Source organism: Rhodnius prolixus, unplaced genomic scaffold (genome assembly GCF_049639745.1).
Source record: "Rhodnius prolixus isolate KJV_2025 unplaced genomic scaffold, Rpr scaffold_2, whole genome shotgun sequence".
Lineage (NCBI taxonomy): Eukaryota > Metazoa > Arthropoda > Insecta > Hemiptera > Reduviidae > Rhodnius > Rhodnius prolixus.
Window position 1 is genome coordinate 10,892,281 of NW_027411592.1, and position 14,136 is coordinate 10,906,416.

A 14,136-nucleotide genomic window follows, 5' to 3' on the forward strand; every position below is an offset into this window, starting at 1 on the left:
TGGCCTGAACACGAATTCCAGAATTAGTCAGAGATAAATATGTTTGTTATGTATGGGTTGACGTTGATGCCTATTTGGTTTTAATACACGGACTATAAAACTACCTGTGACTCTCAAACTTGTGGATGGTTCTTAAAATGAAGATTGAGGCTATTATGGAAAGTCTGCGATGTTCATCAGCTCTGTAGACCCACAATCCCACCAATAAGATCATCCAGCAGAACAAGAGGATGGCTTTCTTTTTAATGAAGAAAGATTATATACATTTTTTTCTTTTTTAGATTTAGTTTCTTTATTTACTCACATAAATAAAATTAAGTACAAAATACAGTTTTTTTGAGAAAAATAACAAACAATATAAATTATAGATCGTATTGTCCAGTTTGGTTGCATTAATAAATGAAATTGATCTGTGAAAGGTAGCTAGTTAATTCTGCCGTACATCTTTGATCAGCAATTTCGACTGCATTGATCATAATCTGTTAAAAACAAGAAATTAAAGCGTAATTGTTCCCGCAGTGCAAAGCAAGAGAATTTGCAACAGACTGTATAATAAAAAAAAAACGATGTTCATCCTTTTTGCATCATAAGTGTAACCCCAATTGTTAGCCGAACTATGAGGCTTTAAATGATTTTTCAATTAGGTAGGCTTCGGCTATGACTCAGTATAATATCAATAGCAAATGGAGAATGCGGTAAAATTCATTTATCTTTTAAGTACTGTGATAGAGAATTTACAATAGATTATTCTATTTTAAATTTTTTGTGTATAACATTTTGTATACATAAAATCAGACTTTACACTATTCTACAATTTGAGTCATCCTGTATGCCAGACACTCAGTTATTAATCCCTTCTCTTAATTAATCTTTCTTTAGTCTTAAAAGTCATGCAGTTAACATACCTATTTAACCAGCTAATTAGGACAGCTTCTAGCATGTATCCATAGATATGTGGTAAGTAGATCTGCCGACTCTTCAAAATGTTATTTTGAAAGAACATTTCTAATGGTAAAGTTGTAAACCTTTAGATAAAGAAGGAAGCAACTCATGATGTATCGCTTAGTTATGATAAAATTCAGGTCCAAAATCTTTGGTTGGGACAAGCCCTCTAATTGGAATTTTAATTATTTTTTTTAAAGGCTATTTCAGAGTTGCTTAGGCATCTTTGATACGGATTAAATCCTGACTATTGTTTGTTTGATTTGTTAACATAACCATCTGGGTTGAAAGCAATTTTTCTGTTTAGGTTAAGTACAGAAAAATAACATATAACTCTACCGTAATGTTTTGTAACATTGGCAGTGCTGGGAGTTAATCTTCCTTAGGTTGGCTCAAAAAATTATCACTTCAACTTATAAAATCAATTTTCTTACTTCGATCAAAAATTTACATATAAGTAACAACATCACATTCTTCATTTTCGGGAACAGTTGTTACCTGAGAATTATTCATTTCATCTTGGATTTGCCCCAGACTTCTGCCGGCAGTCTCAGGAAGAATAACACATAAGAATATACCACCTATCAAAGAGACACAAGCAAAAATAATATAGTTGACATAAATGCCGACAGCATCATCCAGCTCTTGATACATCTTGATGTTTGTAAAGGCAAAACATGAGGAAATCATCTGTGTTACGGCGCCACCAAGCGAACGAGTTCTGGATGGAAAACATTCAGCTTGAATGGTCTGCATCAAAGGGCCGATGCCAATGTTGCAGACAATACAGAAACATATTAGAGAACCGACCATAACCCATGAATAGGAGGAAACCTGAATTGTAGTTTCCTTCTCTAGGTAGTAATAGGCAGCTACAAGACTGCAGAATATGGCAGAACAGAAAGACGATAGAATAAGTAATGGTCTGCGGCCCACGGCATCTGAGAGGAATGCTGCGAAGAAGGTGGTCAGGATGAGAATAGCGCCCAAGAATAAGGTTACAGTATTGTAAGGTATTGAACCCCCAGCTGCCTCGAACAATGTCTGTGAAATGTACAGAGAAATTGCAGTCATTCCGTTCATAAATTTGATGAAGCAAACCAATAGCGCTATTAACAGAGCTTTTCTGTCGGCACTGGTCGCTATTAAATCCTTCCAATTTGATTTTCTGCTCATGTCTTCTTCAACATTTGTTTTAATAAGAGCAAATTCTTTGTCCACATAGGGCGAGGCTCTCAACCACTTTAAGGAGGCTTTGGCACGCTCTGTCTGTTTGGACATCAGTAAATAATAAGGCGATTCCGGTAAGGATGCAAAACTCCCTATAAATACAATTGGCACAATGATCAGACATAAAGTGTACGTGTCATAGTCCAAAAATGGCCCCGTTGAATAGGCATACAGGGTGCCTAAATAATAGAATGTTTGAAACTGTCCACTGAGGAGACCCCTCATTTTTGGCTCCGAAATCTCAGCAATGTAAACAGGAACAAGTATATAACCTATACCCATAGCAAATCCTTGTAAAATTCGCACAACGTAGAGTACAATCAGAGATCTGGTGAACAGAACCAAAACCCAGGCCAAAAACACCAAGGGTCCGGCAAGAATGATAACAGTTTTTCTTCCAAATCTGCACAAAAACAAAATCACATTAAAAAATAAAAATAAAATAAAATTTAAATAATAAAAATCTGCAATAAAATTTCCATACTTATCTGCTAGAAGTCCGATCGGTATAGCGACAGCAATCATTCCAAGTTCAATGACTGAGGCAACCCAAGAGCTCTCTGTGGTCGTCATGGGTACAGGACTTTCTGGACTTATGAAAGCGACCATGAGAGGGGTGGTCCAGACGAAACATGTTCCGATCATTGTCATACATAGTGCACCTGAATCATAGACATGGTTTTAAATACTTAATAAGAAATTGAGGAATAAAATAAATGAATACAAACGTAATTCTCTCTAAGGCGAACTATACTTTCACATTTTTAACTCATCATACTCCTCTTCCCTCAACAGATTGTGTTTACTACCTAGGACTCTTCATGGACTAACGGCTAAGCTGGACCCTTATTCTAGTCTTAATCGGAACAGAACTAAACAGGCGATTCAAACTTTCCGACGAAACCTTTGGTTAAACAACAAACGACTACACCATGATACTCAAACCTGACATACGGAATGGTAACTTTGGGCCAGAGCTTCCAATTTTCTACCCAACGTTTTTTGATGGCCACACTTTTTTAAAGACAAGTTATTTTGCTGCCATTTCCAAGCCGCTAAAGGTACTCTTGTACAAGTACTTCAGGCCATATTGTAGCAGAACTTTATTAATTCGTTTATCGAATTTAAGAGGACTAAAAACTATGAACTTGTCTTACTAATATTAGTGGAGTATCCCATCTCGAATTTCAATCGTGCATAGTAATTTGGATCTGATAACGCTTAGACAAGAAAGTGCTTAATCAAGGAACAATTAGATCAAGTTTATTTTTATTTTAAAAACCTATTATACGGATAAGTTCTGATAATTTTTTAAACGATAGATGACAACAATCAAGGTACAGAAAAGAGTAATTTTATTGAGCAGGAATTCTACGAGGCAATATGCATTCGAAAAGCAAATGGTCAAATTCAGCGGAACTCAATACTTTCCGACGAAAATCTACAAGGCCCACTGTACATCACTTGTCATGAGATAGAAAAATAAGTTATAACTGATAAATTCAGTAATAAAATTTGACCAATAATTTCATTAAAAACTGTTATCTGTTCATCAGTTTCTATTGGAAAAGACTAATTAAATGACGGGAGGGGGTTTGCATTGTGGTAGTTACACGATCGGACTATAGAAAGTGGGAGATCCCCTGTTCGAGTCCTGTGTACAGCTACTTTTCATTTTTATTGATAAAATGTTGTTGGCAAAGTAAGAGCTTCTGCCCGTCCAAGACCATTAATTTGGAAGTTAAGCCCCGCTTGAAAAAGATAAACAAATTAGCTATTACTTTACTAAAGATGAAATAAAGAAATAGAAATATAAATCTTACAGGTAAGAGAAGCCAGCCATTGTCTCGTGGATGCTTCGTCCGTCATCACAAGTCACACCAAATATTTCTAGATTAATAAAATAATATTCTTATCAGAGGTTTGTGTAATCAAACACGTGACTGGTTACACAACTACCTGTTTAATAAATATAGTACCATTTTAGGATAATATGCGGTCATATCACTTGTATACTGTTAAATATATTGCTGAAATCCCCAGTTCATGTCAAATTTTCTGATTAGAAGAAGTATTACTCAAGTTACTTTTACATTTGTTTGAGATATTTAAAAACTGACTCCTAGGAGTTTTTGTAAAAGTTCGTAAAACTATTAACTTTTTAATTTGTACAAAGACATTTTTAAATAATATTTTTATTTTATTCAGTTTATTGAGCTATAATTAATTATATCCGATGAAGTGAAGAAGCTGTAGGGGTTTAGCTCCATCATGGAAGCCCCAATTTGGTGCAAACTCTTGCCACCGGTCTCTGGAAGAATTTTGAATATTATAATCGCTCCAGTAACAGTTATTATAGTGTAGAGGGTATAGTTCCAGTAGATGCCAAAATGGTCGTTTATGAATGGATAACTTTTGATGTTGATGAAAGCGCTGAAAGCGGCCAGCATCTCGGTCACACCGCCGGCGATGGCACGTGTATGTGATGGAAAGAATTCAGCTTGCACAGTCAACATCAGCGAGCCAAGCCCTATTGTACCCGTGATGCAAAGACCAATTGAGGCCATCACAATGATCCACATATATTTGGATATTTCATACTTTGTTTTAATATCCACAAAGAGATATGTAGCTGAAATGGCATTGAACAAGGCCGTGCCCACAGTGGACGAGAACATCAGTGTACGTCGACTAATTGCATCCGCTACAAAAACTGCAATAATACTTGCGAACAACGTCACTAGGCCTAGCATTAATGTTATCGTGTTCGGTGAGACGCTTGTTTCGCTCAGATTGAAGAGCTGTTTGGCGTAGATCATGATCGTGGTCATACTGTTCATGTATCTGACTAGACAGACCACTTGAACGATGAGAAAAGCCCGACGATCAGTCTTTGTGGCAAACAAGTCCATACAAGACGCTTTTTGTTGCATTTCCTTGCTGACGCTCTCCTTTAGTTCTGCAAACTCTTCCGTTATATCCTGGTTTCCACGAAGCCAAGAAAGTGACTTGCTAGCTTTCTCAAACTAAATAAAAAGAATAAAATATACTAGACATACAATAAATAAAATATACTCACTATAATATAACTATCTAGGTTCTTTTAAGGGCAAAAGCAAATTTCAAAATTGTTAAAAGATGATCAAAAGGGTTCTAAGAGTAACTACAAAACGCACTTAGAGTCAAGGAACCACTGGCATCAGGTAGTGGTGCTCCTCTCTTTGGTTCTTGTGATGACATGACAAAGCGATGTAACATTTCTTCGAATTTGAGAAGAGAGAATGGAGCAGTTAAAGCCTTTTGGTCATCAAAGAAGAAAATGCGCTCGGGCATGCACAAGATAGGACTAGAACACGATTCATGTTCTTGTAATAAATCATCAGAATTAAACTGATCGATACAGTAAAGAATTTTTAAAATTGAGGAGACGACCTCAATTTTAGACAAACTACTGTATAAGTGTTTTGTTAGACTAGAGCATGCAAATAGATGCAGTTCTACCTCTCAACAAGAATCTAAATGCTTTCTTTAAAATATTATGTACTTATATCAAAAAAATGTAAAGCATTTAGTCTATATCTTATATATCTTACTTACATTTTCCTTCATTATCCAGTAATAAGGCGATTCAGGCATAATAGAGAATGCTGGAATAAATATTAAGCACATGGATGAGCATGCAAAAATAAATATGGTAAAAGTTAAATGTGGACCAGTTGTATAGATCCAGATGATGCCAAGATTCCAAAATACTTGTGTCATTGAGATTAATGTGCCACGAATATTTGATTGTGAAATCTCTGCTATGTATGTGGGCGTAACTGTGAAAATGATAGCAATTACAACACCTTGTAGAAATCTTGCTATGAACAATACAACAAATGAATCAGTATAGATTATTAACATCCAACTGAAAAGTGAAAAAGGTCCACTTATTAACAGCATCGTCCTTCTGCCGATTCTGAAAAAAAAAGAATTTATTAATTACAACGCTTCTTTTATTAGGTCATTAACAAAATAAGTGGTTTAGTCAAGTTTTATTATGTTTAATCACTTTGTGGCTTTACTTGTGATCACTTCTGATAAAATGATCTTTAGGGATATTAAAAAATAATTTGCTTTGCTTTTTTTGGGATGTAGTAACTGGATATGTGATGAAGTTAACACAGGAGGAGAAACTGTTGGATCTACTGCGAACAGCTGGAACGCATACATGAAGATTGAAGGAAAAAGTTGAACCCGTGCCCTCTAGTCTACAAGATTGTCAGCACAAATACAGCATTAGAGCATAAAATGCTTTTTATTGGCATTTCCTCGAGAGTTCTCGTTATTTTAAATAAGTAGTTCTGGGACATACTTATTCCCAATAATTTATCATAATCACAAACAAGTTCTAATCCTGATTCTCATCTCTAGGTACTTTGTTTTTTAAGTATTTTGGTGGTAAAATTTTTACCGATACTTCCTTTAATTTCAATTGAAATCATTAATCCATTCTATGCACATTACTTGTTATGATTACTTATCAGCGAGAAATCCGCTTGGTATGGTAGCAACAACCTCTCCAATTCCAACAATAGATGACAGCCAAGATACTTGAGCGGTCGTCATCCTGACAGGACTTTCTGGACCTTCCAACAACAGTAACAAAGGTGCTACCCAAGTGAATGTGGCACCCGCCATTGCCATTCCAAAGCAACCTGAAATCCATATGTACAGGTTAATACATTGTTTTCAATAATTTGAATTAACCAGTAATATAGTTGATTGCCCCATAAGGGCAGTGGACCAAACGTTTCTTCAGAAATCTACCTTCGAATATCATACACAACTGGGATCTCCATTTGCATTTTTGTAGATATGGGTTCTATCTATACCCAGAAAGGTTTTAATACTGGTTATCCAATATCTTAAGTCAGAATTAGAGATCCACTGTCAGTAGCTGGCCGTTTCTTAAAAACAATATCAAAGTGAAGTAAGCTATGACTTTTCTCTAAATATTTAAGTCAGTTGGAATCTCATACAAACTTCACTTGAGGTATTCTAGGTTTTGCTGAAATTCTACCCCCCTTCAACTAACAGCTAGGAAATGAAAATAAATAAAAGAAGTTATGTATCGCTCATATTGAACACACTTCTCCACCAATAAAATGTAATATAACTTTCCTTATCATGCGAATAAAGTTAGATAAAGTTACTATAAACTTTCTCTAAGTTATTTTCCCATGTAAATCTACTCTTCTATAACTTTTTCAAAATGATATTTGGTTTTATTATCAGGATTTTTTTTTTATTTTATCTAGTACCATATGCAAATGTGTTGTATTAATTCTTTATGTCTATAACCTGGGGGAGAATATACATTTAAATAATTTCTAATTTTCGTAATTGATATCTCTGAAAAGTCTGGAAATGTTTTATGTTCAAAATACTTTTATTAGAAAAAACACTGGTAAGACCCCTCGCTGGACTATCTCTTCAGTTTTCAGTTGTAATATTTTCTTTTTTTAATTTATTTCATTTATTTATTTTTACAAAAGCTAAATAACGTTATTGAAAACATTATATAGATGTAATATCTACAGCACACTTTAAATTCCTAATACACATTTTATAGATACAAGGGAATGTAAGCCTTTACCACTTTTTTGGGCACTACATCAGTATTGTCATTGTAAATAGACAAAATTTACAAGCTGAAGTGAAATGCCTTTACAGGCTTACGATGCAAGATATTATTAAAAGTGCACAATGTTTGCATTAATAGGATCCTGTTCTAGATAGATTCTATCTATCTGCAGCTGAACTGAACTTAGTTTTCTTTTTTTTATCACCGAAATTATGGCGGTGATCTCCAACTTAATCCTCCTTCATAACCACTACACAATCACTCGTTTACGAAACGTAAGAACAATTACTTTTTAAGCAGTTGTTTCGAAAAAAAGTGAGATGACTTTGATGTGATTGATAATAATATCAGATAACATAGAATCTTTTTCAAGCTACTGAGGTTCCGTCATTGAAGGTTATTTGTCTTATTATATATGAAAAAGTTTCGGCCAAATAATAGATTATAAAAATAATAGAATAAAAAAAGTGAAAGTAAAAAATAATTGCCACTATCTTTTATCTTTCTTGAGCTATAATAATTTATTATTTTCTTTTTGTATAGATCTTCAAAAAAAAAATCCATTCTTAGTGTAATCCTCGTATTTTGAGGTTTAAGAGCACGTTGGCGTTAGTAAATTGAGCTTTAAAAAAACAAACAAAAATTGAATCCTGTTGATTTGAGTAACCTCAATATTTTTATGAAAATCATTACGCTAAAGAGGGTATCAAATTATTACATGTTTAGAATGTTGATTGAAATATTGCAGAATCTAGATTGTTAAGAGTCGTGTCTTCTTTTCTTTGTATCATAGGGCTCCTAGAAGCGTGTTCTGCTAGCTATCTTCAGACTAGGGCATTCCCTCTCCATGCGGGTTGATAGTTCGTTTTTTGCTTGTTCAATATATTGTACCTTTGTCTTATTGAACGAACCATATTTTATATGAACTTAATTTAAAATAGGAGTATTGGTTTTCAGCTAGTAGTATCTCAACATTTCTACTTACAGGCTATTGTTGCAATCCATTGCCTTACTTCTGGCTTTTCAATCACCTTTCCATTTCTATTGTACATTTTGATTCTTGCATTTAATTTAGCACAATCTATCGGGGAAATATTGTCACTATAATTGTTCAAAGTTGTTGACAACACAAGCACTACTAAAAATGCCCTAAAAGTATCCAAAAATTTAACTTTATTTAACAAAAAGCAACTGATTCCATGGTAACAGGAAATTAAATAAATATTGACTGTTCCACCAAGTCTATTTTTTTTTTTTTTTTTTTAAAGGAAATTGTATGTTATGTTTGAAAGTAATTTTTATTTATTGTGGTAATAATTTCAGTAAAAGAAAAACGTGTCAGAAAACTGAACATTTACCAAGAGATTATTATTTAGTTTTTAAATTTGTACTGTTTATATGGAGAATGGTTTATATGGGGAGGTTCTAGATGAAGGAGAGTCATAGATAATGAAAGACGTACTGATACAGATAAGGAGGAAGAGGAAGCAAAGTGAAATTCCAGGTTGTTACTGATGTAGCTTCCGGTATTAATGTTTTGGACAAAACCTGTCAACCAATTTTTTTTTTTTTAATGAAATTCCCCCGGCAGACCCCATTCTAGTCTGTTTTGAAATTGGATGTAACCTAGTGCGACCTAAAACGAACTGAGCAGCGTCTTATGATATCATAGAATGTCAGCGTGTGTGAAGTGTACAATCTGTGAGGTTGTGTTATCCATTTGTGGGTTCACTAAATTCACTACTTGCACTCAACGGCCTCAGTATCGTTTCTATTCATAGTGTTGTTAGACTTGAATGTCTGGAACAACGTTAAGATCCCTGGTAAAAGGGCTATTCCACATTGTAGCTAAAACCAACTAAAATTTCACTAAACGGTTTTTTTTTTTACTAACTACTAACTATTTTACTAACTAAACAAAACTTCTATTTTCGGAGGAGATTCAAAATTGAAATAGTTTCGCTTCAATTTAAGAGCGCAGAAATTAAAGAAAAAATGTTTTTAATAATCTTAAATTCTGTTGAAACTGTAAGTAGGAGCGCGTTGCTGGTAATATCATTTTGTTTAGTGAATTTGACTACAACCGTGTCTCCATATCTTACACCAAAAACGATAAAATCTTAAATTCATCATATTAAATGTTAATATAACAAAATAATCATAAATATACAAAATATTTTGCTTGTTTTTTTTTTTTAATTCTCCAGGGTTTTAACATAATTCTCAGTCACACCGCTGGGCTCTCTGCAGCATCTAAAAAAAACTTGTCATTTCCCTACGTAGCGTTCCCAGCACAATCTTTGTGTGTATATGTCACATTTATTATGATTTATTCCAGTGAATCTCATACCATTTACCAGCTGGCATTATCTCCGCTATACTCTGGAGATGCGCCATGCGAAAATATTACGATGTTTATTGTACTGGCTGTGTACGAGCTCTCAACTACCAGCTAAGGAAGTAAAAAATTTGGTTTATTTTCTTGAGATAGCCGTTCAGGTTCATGACTATAATATCTGAATTGGAATTTTAATTAGTTTTGATTATTATTAAATTATAATTATTGGGTAATTTATAAATCGTATTTAATTTGATAAGAAAGACAAAACAAACAGCGGCATGAAATCCATGGCTGTACTCTTTTGCTGCAGTTCTTTTGGGAATAAAGAAACAGCAAAATATTTTGAAGAAAAGACTTGTGCTTATTTATTTTACTTGTTAGTGCTAAGGATGTACAGTTCAACTTCAAGCATTAAAAAAAATTATATTATTTATCCAAATGTACCCCCAACTTACTCGTACTGGTCTGCATAGAATTTGGAGCGGTACCTATCAAAGTAAATGTTTTTAAAGCTATGTATAATCTTTTGGTTAAATTACTTTAGATGGACACTTCGCGACTACCACGTTTATGCTATAATATTCTGCCCAGGTGTAAATCAGTTCAAAAGAAAAATCCTAATGATTGGATATCGTTTATAAGAGAAACAATGGCCTCTATTGATTGCCTTGATATTTTCTTAACTGAAGACCCTAATATTCTGAAAACGGAAAGAAAATCTGTAGTAACAAAGCTTACAAATAAATTTCTTTCCGAAGATGTAGAGAATGTAATTAACTGCAAGAACAATGATCTATACAGACTAATCTCTTATTTTGGAAATACTGAATGTTAACTAAATCTGGGCTGCAGTATAACTAAATTAAGAATTGCAACTCAGATACTCACTGCAGAGTAAAAGTAGCGAAACTCTATATTAATGGCCGGCCACCACATACTTTTTTGTCAGTAATAATATATGTCTAGTTTGTAAGACTTTAGGCAGCGATTCCATTCTGCACTTCTTCTTGTTTGAGTGCAAAACCTAACTCGCCATTAGATCATTTTTCATCACTAAATATTATTGTCCAGCCTCTTTTTCAAACTCGAGGTTTGAACAATTGCTTACAATACATTCTAAAGAACAGTTAAATTCCTTGTATAACTTCTGTAAGCAGGCTGCCACAATTAGAAGTTTTGTTTTGGGAGATTGATATTTATTTTTATTTTAGTTTTTTTCTCTTCTTATTTTTTTAGTACTTATTGAGAATATTTATGTTTTATGTTAGTTTGTTTTCTGTACAAGTATTTGTATCTTTTGTTATATTATTTGGTTTATATTATTTATTTTATGGTGTTAAATTGAGGATACTTTTTTCTTTTTTGTTTTAATACTTTTTTTCCTTAAGATAATTTCTTTTTCTTTGTACAAGTATATGTAATTATTAAAAATTAAATTATAGGCAATCTCCATTGCTTTAGCAATTAGCTATGTAGCAATAAATAAATAATGCTAAGGATGTTAAGTATTTTTTTTTCAGGCGGTGCTTAAACAACCAACTTCAATTATGTGTCGTGAATGAAAGTGGAAACACATACCTTACTATTAGCAATTTTTCCTACAAATAATACTTAGTAACACTCGGAATTCAAACTGGAGATCTTCCTTTTACACATGCATGTAGGGTTGACGCTAGTTTTCCGGCCGATTGTCGTTTTTGAATGAAAACTACTTAAAGTCAATGTTAGGAAATTTAAAACTTTGATGCCTATTGGGGCCTAAGTGGTTATCTAATAGGTTAGGTCCTTCTTAGGTGTAATATAATTAACGGTAGAACGAGCTGTAGCTGAAATTGTAAACGAAATCCTGACCCCATTAAGTAAAGTAATGCGTTTCATCTAAAAATTTTCTTAAATTGAATTTTCTTTGAAAATTTGTGTTTTGAGAGCCCCGAAGTCCGAAAAAGAAAAAAATGGTTTAAAGAAAGTATATCTGAAACTCGAAGAATCGCAAGGGAACCGAATATAACTTAACGATGAAAACCTTTGAAAGGAAGGAAGTCCAGATTTCTGATGAACGTCTCCAACGACTCGAGATCACAGTCACAGCCGGTAGCCACATTAACACACAAAATTCTATAAAAAAAAAAAAGAAGAAAATTTATTTAAAATTAAGGAAAACTTAACGTAAAAAAAAAAGAAAACTGCCCTTTTAAAATACAGAAATTAATTACAAGCCACCTCTGTGGTGGTCCTCACTAGTTTTCACCACAGCCTCCGTCCAAGGGAGAAAAAAAGGGGAAGTTCTCCATAATAAATTAGTTTCAAGTATATTGGGCGGCGAACAGGCTGTGAAGGATGGCGGTACGGTTGGCTCTCTCCTGTAGGCAGGACTTTGCAGGACCCAGAAAGGACGAAGGGTTACAGTGAAAATAAAATTTTTTTTAAAAAAGGAAGCACTTCCTTCTCTTTCCGGTTTCGACATGACTAGACCTCATTTATCAAGCAAAAACCCCTTGGAACTACATTAATTAAATAAATATATAGGCTACATTTTTTCCTGCTTTTCCCCCAATTTTTATTTATATTCCTTCAATTTTTTTTTGGGGGGGGACAACTTCAATATTTATTTTCATCAATTTTTACTTTTAAAATAATCAGGACCGAATAGCCACTCGATTTCTACTTACTTTTATCTTCAAACTTTTAACACACGAATTTTCTTTTAACTATGAACATTTCAATCACTTCGTAAAGTATCTAACCAAAGCTTATCTCAGGATTTTCCTTAATCAAAACTTTTAGGAACAATTTTTCACGAAAAGCTATAAATTTATGTGTTTGTAATCACTAAATAAAGTTTAAAAAACATTTTAGGAGCCATTTAATATACTAACTGTAATATCATTGTATTAATGTCATTTATAGACTCCACTGACGGTCTTAATGGCCGAGTAGTTTGTCTTTATATACAGGTACTTACCAAGTGAAGGGTAAATGAAGTATATTACTCATTTATTTCAGTTTTCTATTTATTTAATATAAATTATAAAGATTTGGCATTAAATTAATCCGATAATAATTATAAGATGTAAAGGTGTTACTTTTATTTTCAAATAAAGACTTTTTCTTCTTTTATCCATCTAAACACTTATGACTTTTAATTACAAATTGGTTCTTTAAGTCTCAATGAACTAAAACTTTAAGCAACTCTCAAAATAAGTTCTATGGAATATCAAGTAAAAAGCTGTAATAGAATTCCATAATTGACGGAAATCTTTGCTGGACCAGCAATCTTAATTAGATTAACCAGATTTTTTGTTGTTCACTTTTCCAAAAAATGCCTTCATCGATATACGGAATAAACAATCTTTTTTTATTTGTAACAATTTTCTGGAACTAATTATCTTCAGGTATTTTGAGAGAAAGAGAGAGATAGAACTGGAAATCTTAACTTTCCACTTTTGAGAGCTTCCGTCCAGCTTACTAGGCTTGCGGAACCTATGATTGGCTCCTTCACTAGAAATCCTTTTCTTGATAAGCATCCAAACTAGAACATAGTTCCAAACGATCCAAACTTTGTCTTTAAAAAGTAACAATAAGACCAATTAAGCGGATTACAAAGCTAGATAATTGATACACACTAAACGAATCCAGACGAACAGAAGAAAAACTACCTACAGAGCAATAAACAGCTCTCTAGATATCTCTGGGATTAACATGCGTTGTTAATCTAGAGCAACAGTTGAACTAGTCACCACATCTATACACAATATCCTGAAATATCATGAAACATTTCAACATCATTTTCTCGTTAGAAGATAACCTGAATCTTTCAAACGCTTGGAAACTTGGCCTGCGGCTAATAGATCTCGGCCAGCTGTAGTAACCATCTTTGATGGTGGCCGCTTTCTTCCGTAAGCTTAAGCTTTGCACAAATTTACTTGCAGTGTAGCTTTCAAATTAAAGGACAGTTTTAATAATTAAATAAATAAATGTAAAAGAAAAATTAAAA

At 33.4% G+C, this 14,136-nt stretch overlaps 2 protein-coding genes across 10 annotated transcripts in view; one reads left to right on the forward strand and one right to left on the reverse strand.

Annotated features, from left to right (window-relative positions):
• LOC141450413 (uncharacterized) overlaps positions 1-14,136 on the forward strand; it is a 645,025-nt gene that overhangs the window by 260,003 nt on the left and 370,886 nt on the right. The gene's annotated exons all lie outside the window — the stretch shown is intronic.
• LOC141450179 (uncharacterized) lies at positions 1,350-8,986 on the reverse strand. The gene is made up of 7 exons (XM_074120334.1): positions 8,787-8,986; positions 6,695-6,872; positions 5,770-6,133; positions 4,383-5,198; positions 3,004-3,076; positions 2,657-2,834; positions 1,350-2,575 (listed from the first exon to the last, which is right to left on the reverse strand). The coding sequence occupies exons 1-7, from the start codon at positions 8,851-8,853 to the stop codon at positions 1,390-1,392; spliced, it is 2,862 nt and encodes a 953-aa protein (XP_073976435.1). The 5' UTR covers positions 8,854-8,986; the 3' UTR covers positions 1,350-1,389.